Source organism: Passer domesticus, chromosome 1 (assembly GCF_036417665.1).
Source record: "Passer domesticus isolate bPasDom1 chromosome 1, bPasDom1.hap1, whole genome shotgun sequence".
NCBI lineage: Eukaryota > Metazoa > Chordata > Aves > Passeriformes > Passeridae > Passer > Passer domesticus.
Window position 1 is genome coordinate 4,113,663 of NC_087474.1, and position 11,606 is coordinate 4,125,268.

General features: G+C 46.3%; 1 protein-coding gene across 2 annotated transcripts in view; it reads right to left on the reverse strand.

The window, feature by feature from the left end:
* Positions 1-9,711, reverse strand: part of LOC135303092 (uncharacterized) — a 46,525-nt gene extending 36,814 nt beyond the window's left edge. Inside the window, exons 1-5 of one of the 2 annotated variants that reach the window (XM_064424490.1) lie at positions 9,596-9,711; positions 8,063-8,199; positions 6,780-6,834; positions 5,070-5,468; positions 4,248-4,329 (exon numbers count right to left, since the gene is read on the reverse strand). In XM_064424490.1, the coding sequence (XP_064280560.1) occupies positions 4,248-4,329; positions 5,070-5,468; positions 6,780-6,834; positions 8,063-8,190 (664 nt within the window). In that variant the 5' untranslated portion in view covers positions 8,191-8,199; positions 9,596-9,711. Of the gene's footprint in view, positions 1-4,247; positions 4,330-5,069; positions 5,469-6,779; positions 6,835-8,062; positions 8,203-9,595 lie in introns of both variants that reach the window. The other variant, XM_064424418.1, reaches the window with a different exon arrangement.
* Between the last annotated feature and the right edge of the window lie 1,895 nt (positions 9,712-11,606).

Consider the following 11,606-nt stretch of genomic DNA (forward strand, 5'->3'; position numbering starts at 1 on the left):
GGAATAGGATAGGATAGCAGAGGAAAGGATGGAATGGAATGGAATGGAATGGAATGGAATGGAGTGGAGTGGAATGGAATGGAATGGAATGGAATGGAATGGAATGGGATAGGATAGGACAGAATGGAATGGAATGGAATGGAATGGAATGGAATGGAATGGAATGGAATGGAATGGGATAGGATAGGACAGAATGGAATGGAATGGAATGGAATGGAATGGAATGGAATGGAATGGAATGGAGTGGAATGGAATGGAATGGGGTGGAGTGGAATGGAATGGAGTGGAATGGAATGGAGTGGAGTGGAATGGAATGGAATGGAGTGGAATGGAATGGAATGGAATGGAATGGAATGGAATGGAATGGAATGGAATGGAGTGGAATGGAATGGAATGGAATGGAGTGGAGTGGAATGGAATGGAGTGGAATGGAGTGGAGTGGAATGGAATGGAATGGAATGGAATGGAATGGAATGGAATGGAATGGAATGGAATGGAATAGGATAGGGTAGAATAGGATTGGATAGGATAGGATAGGATAGGATAGGATAGGATAGGATAGGATAAGATAGGATAGGACAGAATGGAATGGAATGGAATGGAATGAAATGGAATGGAATGGAATGGAATGGAGTGGAATGGAATGGAATGGAATGGAATGGAATGGAATGGAATGGAATGGAATGGAATGGGATAGGACAGGATAGGATAGGACAGAATGGAATGGAATGGAATGGAATGGAATGGAATGGAATGGAATGGAATGGAGTGGAATGGAGTGGAGTGGAATGGAATGGAATGGAATGGAATGGAATGGAATGGAATGGAATGGAATGGAGTGGAGTGGAATGGAGTGGAGTGGAATGGAATGGAATGGAGTGGAGTGGAATGGAATGGAGTGGAATGGAGTAGAGTGGAATGGAATGGAATGGAATGGAATGGAATGGAATGGAATGGAGTGGAATGGAATGGAGTGGAGTGGAATGGAATGGAGTGGAATGGAGTGGAGTGGAATGGAATGGAATGGAATGGAATGGAATGGAATGGAATGGAATGGAATGGAATGGAATGGAATGGAATGGAATAGGATAGGGTAGAATAGGATTGGATAGGATAGGATAGGATAGGATAGGATAGGACAGAATGGAATGGAATGGAATGGAATGAAATGGAATGGAATGGAATGGAATGGAGTGGAATGGAATGGAATGGAATGGAATGGGATAGGACAGGATAGGATAGGACAGAATGGAATGGAATGGAATGGAATGGAATGGAATGGAATGGAATGGAATGGAGTGGAGTGGAATGGAGTGGAGTGGAATGGAATGGAATGGAATGGAATGGAATGGAATGAAATGGAATGGAATGGAATGGAATGGAGTGGAGTGGAATGGAGTGGAGTGGAATGGAATGGAATGGAGTGGAGTGGAATGGAATGGAGTGGAATGGAGTAGAGTGGAATGGAATGGAATGGAGTGGAGTGGAATGGAATGGAATGGAATGGAATGGAATGGAATGGAATGGAATGGAATGGGATAGGACAGAATGGAATGGAATGGAATGGAATGGAATGGAATGGAATGGGAATGGAGTGGAGTGGAATGGAATGGAATGGAATGGAATGGAATGGAATGGAATGGAATGGAGTGGAGTGGAATGGAGTGGAGTGGAATGGAATGGAATGGAATGGAATGGAATGGAATGGAATGGAATGGAATGGAATGGAACGGAATGGGATAGGGTAGAATAGGATTGGATAGGATAGGATAGGATAGGACAGAATGGAATGGAATGGAATGGAATGGAATGGAATGGAATGGAATGGAATGGAATGGATTGGAATGGAATAGAATAGAATAGAATAGAATAGAATAGAATAGAATAGAATAGAATAGAATAGAATAGAATAGGGGGGGGTTGGAGGTGGGGTTGGGGCTGCCTGGATGCTCTGTAATTTTCAGTCACCTCAGGCTCCTGTTTCATCTTTGCTCTGCTCTGAGGTAGCACCCCTGTGTGCCCTTCAGCTGGAAGCCCTGGATAATGGAGCAGTGTTAATACACACACACTCACACAAACCTGTGTGCATGTCCCTCTCCTCTCTTCCTTGGCCACAATTCCTCTCTCTGATTGTCAAAATTCATCTAGAAGTTGTTGATTTCTAAATTCAGAGTACTCAGAAGACTCCACCTGCAATAAATTAGCTGGTGCCTTCTCCTTTTGAATATTAAAGGACTCAAGCTTTCAACTATTTTCCTTTGGGAAAAATGGTTCCTTGATTTGCCTTCTTCCTTCTGAGGAAGAATTTTGTTCTGCTGTGTAAATCTGCCAGTTTAATCTCATTACTGCAGACTACAGCCACTTGGACCTCTTTAATCAGTGACTTGGTGACGTCCTTGGTGGCAGCTTCCTCCAGATGATCTGATATTGCCAGTGTGACCAGGGGCACAGTGCCCAGCTGGTTTGGCTGCCTGGGAATGCACTTTTCTAATGGTTGTAAAAGCAATGCTCAGGCCTGCAGCAGTGTCTCAGATGTGACTCTGCTGTGCCTGGAAAGAGATGCAGCCACTGGTGCTTGGACTTTTTGTGCACTTATTCAGCTCCAGACTGACATGTGTTTGCTGATAAACCCAGCTCCAGTCAGCAGAGCTGTCTGCCCTCCATATCAGACATCCCAGCCCCTGGGAACTGTGGTGTGTGCTTAGCTTGTGCTCCTTCAAACCACTTGACCCTGCCTTCCCCATCCCAAGTCGGGGATGTCCCCTCTCAGCCCTCAGGAAGGGCAGTGGGGAGGAGGCTCCCATGGAAGACCTGCTCTGGTCACTGCTGGAGCACCAGCACCTCTCTGGCTCCATGGGAATGGCAGGTACAGCCTTGGATGTGTCTGCTTCCTGAGAGATTTGGGACAGCTGGCTGCTGGACTTTTTTAGGAAGCATTACAGCTCCTGTCTCTGAGCGAACCCAGCACCCACCTCAGCGGTCGCTGTGGAATTCCCAGCTCCCTGGATGGAATTGCCTCCCCAGAAGGACCTCACACAAAGCCCTTCCAATGAAGCCATGGCTATTACAGGGTCTTTGAGTCAGGGGCTGGGGGGTGGTGTAAGGCTCTAAGATAAGCCATGATTCAACCCTGGACAGCCAGGGGAAAAGACGTTCCTGGCACTGGAAAAGGAACACAGAACTGTGACAGCGTTCAGCTAGATAGCCTGGTGACATCATGTGCTCTGATGCTAAAAAAAAAAATCCCAGCAATGCTGTGGAAACCCAGCAATGCTGTGGAAAACTCCATCATTTGTGTGCTCCTGTAAGAAACTTCTTTTCCCATGCACTGGGTAATTAAATACAGGGTCTCAAATCCAGGCAGTGTGTGATACCTTTTCCCCCTCTTGTGTGAAAGCCAAGAAAGAAATGGAAAGAAAAAAAGAACAAATCGTAAATACATGCTTTAAGGGGACCCTGGATTCCTGATCTAGGACCAAAAATCCTGGGATGGTCCAGTAGTCTCTAATTCAGTCATTATGGGATTTGTTGGAGACCTGGTTTTTTTTCAGCACCAAGTCAAACAGCAAATCTGGTAAAATTCTACTCTTTCCCATGCAAAGCTTGGATTTTTCTCTCTTGACAAATGTGTCTTGCCTTGAAATATCCCTGACCTGCTTTAGTCCTGATGATATCATAACATTAGGGATCACTTACATGCCCTATCTTAAGCCAAGGATGACTCTCTGAGACACCACTGCTGCCAAATTCAAAAAGGAGCCCAGCCAATGCTCCTTAGTTAGGTACAAAGGAACCTCTCCCTCTTCCTCTCCTCAAGGCTGAGGTGTAGGGAGGTATTACTCATCCCAAACTAAACATGGATGTATTTCTTCCTTGGTATTTAATAGCAGCTATTTTTAACTGCTGGGATGGCAGCACAGGGAGAGCCAGCCTGGCTCTGTGGACTCATCACTGGCCCAGATCCCGGCTGTGCTGGGATCTGCCAGCTCTGTGTGGTGGGACTGATCAGGGCTGCAGTCAAGGGCTTGTCTGCTCTCTGTGCTCCCTATCCTTGGCCACATTCCTGAGTGTCCAGTCCTGGCAGGACCCACGTGTCCCCAGGCAGCATCGCCTGCTCAGTGTCTGCTGTGGGGTTCTGTGGGAAGCACAGCTCCGTGTAAGGACCAGGCAGAACCCTCCCAGCTGCATCTATAGAAGTGGAAACAGGGTAGCAATGATGCCTGGAAGCCAAAATAAATCCAACTCACAGCTTCTGCTCGTGGCTGAGTCATCAGCTGTATCCGGCACCGAGGAGATGATCCCCTGCCTGCCCCGGGACTGCTTCCCTTCCTGCGTGGGAACAACAGCAGGGAAACAGGTAAATTCCCATAAAGAGAGGAGAAGAACTGCACAAAGACCTGGTGTGAGGAAAGCAACAGCACCAGAGGCTTTCCAGAGCCAAAGGTGGCTTTTTTCCCTGCAGGACCCAGCCTTGGCTTTTCTCTGTTCTCTCCAAGGGTCGTGCTTCAGTTTTTTGATGCTCTGCCTCATTTCCAGAACTAAGTGGTATTTTCCCTACCTGTCTTTGATTTCTGAGACAGGATTATCCATCCATTTCCTTTACCAGCTCCCACAATGATTTCTGTGTCTCAAACCCAGTAGTGATGGGTGTTGCCCTTTGCTGCTCTCCCAGTGAAGGATGAGTCCCTCATGTGGGCTGATATCACACAGCAAAGAGAGGAACAAGATAATTTCTGAGAGGATCTCATCCATAATTAATATTCCAGATGATATCAACATGGTTGATAGACTTTCCCATGTTTTCTGGATGTAGGTCTCTCTGCAGGCTGCCCTTTCCTACCAAGTCCTTCCCTCCAGGAGCAGGATCATCATGAGGAACAGTTTGTTGAACGTCTGACCCCTGCCCCTGGTGCCATCAAATCACCCAGGGCTGGATGGCACTAGACATAAACATCCAGAGGGAAAACTGTCCCCTGTGCTTAGGGGTTCACATCAGTGTGTGATGAAGTCCAGGAATTAAAAGGATAAAATGTATTTCCAGAGCTTTTTGAAGAAGAAGATCTACTGACCTTTGCAGCAGACTCCTTCCCTGTGGTGGTGGCAGGGCTCCATTGTGCCTTCCTCTGGATGCTCTGGAGAGGGGAAAGGAAGGCTGGGTCTCTGTGGGCTTTGCTCTCCAGGCTCAGGGGCTGGATTGTGGTCAGGATGCTGGTGTGATCAGCCTCCCTCCTCCTCAAAGGGCCTTTGGGAGATGGTGCCTCCAGTGCAGCACAGTGTGGGGTGGTTTTAGGGCTGTCACAGCTGCTCAGGAGTCCTCTGAAATTCCTTGCTGGAGCACCAGTCTTAGAGATGGGAACACCCTCCTTGGGCTTGCTTGGGCACATATCACAGGGATGACTTCGAGGTAAGGCGCAGTTTTTCCCCACTGGAATGGCATTGTTCTGTGATGGATATCTTGCTTCCATGAGCTAAAAAACCCCAAAACACCAAAACAAACAACCAAATCCAAACAATCAAAATAGGTTCTTATATAATATCAATAATAAACCATGTGAAGTATTTCTTTCCTGCCCCTCTACTTCAAGCTTTACATCTGTTGATTTTCTAACTTTGTGGAATGAAAGAGTATCCCCCTCACTTTCTATGGTCTCTGAAATTAATTTAAGGACACAATAGCTTGTTTTATCTCTTTTCTTTCTGGTGACCCTCCCAACTTGTCCATGAACATGCAAGAAACCTTGGAGTAGAAAAAATATGGCCTGAGGTTATCCTCCTGTCTTGGATCATTGCCTTCTTCCCATCTCCATCCTCCTACTCTATGAAAATGTGTTTCCAAACAGGAGAAAATGCCTCTCTCTATCATTTAATAAGAAATCTCCAGTTTCTTCTTAGAAACCTGGACTGAAAATAAAAAACTTCAGATTCTGCCTTTTGTTTAATTAGGTGGAATTTATCTTTCTGTGGCCAGTGGGAATCAACCCCAGTTTTAGCAGAAAAGCTGGATAAAGTCCGGAATATCTGGCTGCCACTCTGTTATCTCCTCCTTTTTATTCCAGGTTGTAAGGGGCCCCTTGTCACAAAGCAGGGTCAAATGAGCAAACACAGAGCTGAGAACTGCATGTTATGCCAGTGAGTTTGCAATCAAAATATGAGGAACACTGGCAGGTGGGAGGTGTCCCTTTGCCATGATGTGACAACAGCAGTCACAGCTTCTGGCTGTGTGGAATCCCATCTAAGATCCTGAACTGCAGACCCCTAAATGTAAAATCTACCCATGAACTTGATGTCAAAGTCCCATTACAGTAAAAGCCACCAAGGAAGTGCTAGAATGGTGGAGTAGAATGGCAGAAATGACACAAGCACCTAGCTTGAGATGCAGAGGGCAGCATCAAAAAACCTCCAGCTGGTGGTGGAGGAGGGCAGAGATGCCCCAGCACCATCCCTGCCAGCCCAGTGTGGCTCTCTGGGTGCCTTCATGACTTCCCAGCCAGCACTAAACCCTCTGCCAGGTCCTTCACTTCTCGATTGTCTTCTCTACCTCCACATTTTTTTTCACTCCTGAATATTACACATGAAATTTCCAAACTGGAGCATCTGATGTATGCCAGTCCACCTGTACATACTGAGAGGCAATTGGGTCTGACCTGTCTTGAGGTTTCTCAGAACAGCACTGGTTATTGCAGAAAATGCTGGGTTTTTGTTTGTCTCTCATTGCCAAGAACTGCAGCTTTATGTTGTGAGGACAACCCACACCAACAGCTCTGACCCTTGGCTCTCACCTTGCCATGTTCTTGCTTGGTCATGTTTTTTTCACCGTTCAGGATGCGCTGGTACCTGCAGGGAAGACAGGAGATGGCACCTGAGTCCCTTTTCAGCCTGAATCTATTTTTGCATATTGTGGACAGGCTTGTTCTGCCTTCCCATACCCTCTGGAAAATATCAAAGCCAATAGGCTGTTAAGGGAAGCTTGAAGTGACAGAGAGGTGAGAAATCTGCCAAAGAGGACTGGTTTAACTCAGGGCTGTACTGCCAGAGCCATTGTGAGCCCTGTCCTCTCAAGCTCCATGCAGAAGTGTCCCTGGAGCATCCACGTCCCCACTGGTGGGGGATGTGTTGGGGGTTACATTGCCTGAACGAGGTGTGTGATTGCACTTTGCTGATTTATAGCTTGGAGCTGAAGTCAGGCTTTCCAGAATGGTGATTTATTCAGCTTTAGCCTCATGTAAAGGGATTTATCAGGTGGGTACCTGACCTAATATAACACAGTGGTGAGTGAGACTTTTGCAGAATAAACCACCTTCCTTCTCTTCCATGCTCTGGGAAATGCACTCTCAGCTTTCTCCAAAGACTCTGTCAGAGAGATGGCTGTTTGCAGTGGAAATGAACCAATTTTGGGATATTTGGAACCAAACTGTCCCACGGGGAAGTTCAAGATACAGACTTGACAGCTGCTCTGTCACTCTTACATGGAGGGAGATGCACTTTGGGTTCTGTTCTTAATCTTGTCTCATGCTTGGCAGAGTTTTGTTCTGATCTCAGTTATGGCTTGTAACAAGAACAGAAATCAGCCCTTAAGAGGCTTGGGCTGAAATGTGATTCTCCCTGGAGCTTTTTGGAAAGAGACAGCTGAGAGAAACCAGGAGAGGATGCAGTGCCCATACCCCTCTTTCCTCCCCATCAGCTCATCTCTCCAGCATTTGCTCTTTTCCCCTGTGGCACCTTAAAACTACCAAGATTAAAAACTTTAATTGTCCACCTGGGAATGCTCCAGCCCTCGGGGTCAAGGGCAAATTCCTCCGTGTCATTTTATTTAGTGAAGATTGTTGTGTGTGTCTGGGTTTTAAATCAGGACTTGTCTTTCAAGACGTAAAATAGAACAGAGAGGAACACTCATGACAGAAAACACTCACCTCTCACTTCAGACCTGACAATTTGGGATGCTGTGCTTGGGAAAGACCTTATCTGAGTGAGGTTTGTTTGTCACAGAGGTGGAGAGGGAGGGTTCTCCCTGGAACCCCTCGGATCTGAGGTGAACTTCAGCCACAGATTAAACACCACCCACCTGGCAACCAGCTCTGAGACAGACACAGCTTTCCTCAGGAGAACTGTCCTGAGCTCTGGGTTGCTCCTTGGAGAATGGCACAGGGAAGGGAAGGACTGGGCTGGCCTCAGCCTCTCAGCTTTTTCCATGTTTTCTGTCTGCTGGCATTGAAACAGAGAAGGAAAGAGCAAAAAAGGGAGCAAAGGTTACGGTGCTGGATGTGAAGACTCAGGGAAAAGAGGCCAAAAATTGGTGTCTGCATCTCCACTCAGGGCATCAGCAGAGGGCTGTGGAACAAATGCTGTCTTCACGGATACACCTGAAAACCTCATCACTGAGATGCACTTTTGAGAAACAAAATAGGGTTAAAGCAGGCACGAGTTAAATGAAATCACACTCAATGCAGGGAATTGGTCTTTTCTACTCTGTCTACCACTTATCTCATTCTCTTAGATCCCCAGGTTCGTCTCTATGACAGTGAGAGATGTGAAGGAAGAAAAGATGTGAAGAAAATTAGCTTTAAATAATTTATAAATTATTTAATGCAATTTGCATATGCATAATCAGTTAAAATTTTCTGATGTTTCCAGTGTCACACAGACCTGAACCAGCTCTGGATTCAGACAGTTACTGGAGATTTAAGTACCCCTTGGCCTCTTCTTCCAAAAATGTTCTTGTTTTCCAGACTTCAAAAATGTGCAGCAGAAGTCTCAGGCATTGTATTTGCAGTGACTGATCTGACACTTGGAAGTACACTAGGTCATCTGGGGTTCATTTTCTGAATGTAGACAGAGCTCTGGGGACCTACAAATTATATGTAATTGCTTTTTAATTACTGACACAGACATTTGAACTACGGGATTATTAAGTACTTGTATTTACATTTTGAAAGTATTCGTTCTAAAAGCCACGTTGCTTGTAAAAAAGTGTTTCATCAGCAGTTTCCATGGCTCTGGCCTGAATATTATTTATTCAGTGTCCAGTCACTGTCCACCCATGTTTGGGTGTCCACTTCCAGATGCACTCCAAAGGGACGGATTTTCAGGGGATAAGAATGTCATTCAGCAACTTGTGAATATCTGCTTCCCTTCTCATGCCTGTTAAGACATCTGAAATAAAGACCGGAGGGAGGAAAATACAATACTTTGTTGTTTAATTTTTTTTTAATTTGTTTTGTGTTTTTTTTTTGTTTTCCAGGTCATTTCCCATGGTGTTAGAGAAGAGGCAAATCTGTCAGCTCACAGGCTCCCACCTCCCACAGTTAAGGGGTTCTTTCCCATTTTTGTGGTGGTGTCTAACATTAAACAATCCCAGGTTAAGGGCCACCAGGGATTTACTTCGTGGCAAAATGAGCCTGTTAGGGAGCAGTATTCCCTATCCCTCCTTTCCCTTAAATACAGGCAGCTGATGGAAATACCCTTCTCAGCCCACCCTGAGCAGTTCCCACAGCCAGCACAGCATCCCCCCAGTTGCTAAGGGTTTACAGCATTTTTCTGATATTAATTCATTCCATCTCCTGTGATCTGGGAGGGGTTTTTGTGTAAAATCACTTACATGCTAGAGCGCTTCCCTCTGCCTGAGATCTGCCATTTGATAGTCTCCTTGGGGCTCTCCAGCACCACGCTGCTGCCTCCTTCCTCTCCCCCTCCTGTGCAGGAGAGGAGGCAAAGTCCCTTGGCAGAGCTGCAATTAAATATTAAAAGCTGATGTGCAAATGGGGATGGTGTTGAGTTGGAGAGCTGACACTGAAGAGCGGAGGAGATGAAGCCCCCTCCCTCCTCCTGTCAGCTTTTTGCCAATTATTGAGGTTTCATTCCTGCCCATAAAATCACCAGGTAAGTTCAGACCCTGGCTGGGCACCCACAGCCATCTAGACCCAAAGCTGGAGTCTGATTTAGGTGGGAAGCTGCTGGAATTTGTGTCCCCACCTTGTCTCATCATGAGCTCCAGAAATAAGGGGACTTTTTAAGTGGATGCCTCTGGCACAGGTCATACACCCACACTCCAAACCAGAGAATGTTTTCAGTTCAATTTGTGGTCCCCTGGGCTTGTGGCTTTGCTGGGGAGGTTCTGCAGGAGAGGGTTTCTCTCTGGGGTGTTAACAGCTCCAGGGCACACACTGCTCCTCCTGGCAAAAATGAAAGGCAGGCCAGGGTCCAGATGAAATGAATTGAAATAATTCACCCTTAGGGGAAACAGAGGCAGGACCGTCTGAGGAGATTTGATTTAGCCAAAATCTAAGTTTGAGTAAAGTCAGAGTCTGGCAAAAGTAGCCTCCTCAACCACTCAAAAAGCACTGTGGCCCAAAAAGAGCTGATTTTCACCTAACACAACTGGGTTACTGCAAAGTTCTCCCTGGGATTTATTCTGCTCACACTGAATTGACCAAGCAGTAAAGCCAATGCACAAACAAGAGCTGATCACTGTGTTGGTTTATAATGAACAAGAAAAGCTACGTTTGACATCAAAAGCTGGGAAATAATTTACCCAGAAATGACTAAGCTAAGCAAGAAACCTTTGAGATGGGAAGCCAGCGAGTCAGGGCAAGGCAGAGATCTGGACAAACAAATGGAGTGTCCGTGTCATTGCTGTAGGAAATAATAGCTTGCACTTCTCCATCTGCTCTGATTCAGCTCTTACTGGAACAAACCTCCTTGCTGAGCTTTTATTTCAGCATCTAAAACAACTGAGAAGCACTAATGGTTTTGATTCTCTGTCCTGTGGATAGATGCAAGTTTGGTTCCACATGGTGGACCCTGGTCATGGTGTCAGTTGTGTTCCTTTCAGCAGTGCCTGAGATCAGCCTGGAGCTGAGCCCTGGCTTTGTACAAGCTCAGGTTTGTGCCAGACATTCTCCCAGGGTCTCCCTGAACTGATGGACAATTCTTTTTGGAGGATTGTGCAGGATGCCCCGCGTGGTAATGGGAAAATTCCAGTGACTGTAGCAGCTGCTGGGTTATCAAGAGACAAACCTGATGGAGGATGGAAGGATTTTAATTTTGTGGGCAACCCAAAGCTCTGAAGCTGGGATGCATCCTTGATAGTTATTTATTTTAGTGGAGGAGGATTTGGCTGCCAGAATGAAACAATGAGCACTTCAGTCCTTCCAATAGTGAGTAATAGAGGCTGCTAAAAGCCTCATGAATTATTTTGGGGACTACTGCTCTCCAGCTCCTCTCTCCATAAAAGGCCTGCATGAAACAATTCTCTGCACTGCTCTGAGGCACCCTCACTAGATAAAGTGTGTTTTGAAACAGTTTTTGCCAGGATTACAGGGGCTCAGGCTGATTCCTCAGCTACTGTCTCCACTGGGGGCTTTGCTCATCCCACAGTGATTTCAGCCTTTGCCATCAGCAGTGCTCTGGGCTTGCTCTGCTGGCAAGGGTCTGTGGGAAGATGGGAAGGAATTCTTGGTGCTGAGATGTTACTAGGAAGAGGGGCCTGAATCACATTGTTTTGCTTCCAGGTAGCAAATCAAGGCAGTGGGGGACTTGTTAGAGGTTGGAGGGACTGGATGCACCAGCCCCCCAAAAAAACTTTTCTTCCAACAGCCAAGGAAGGGAAA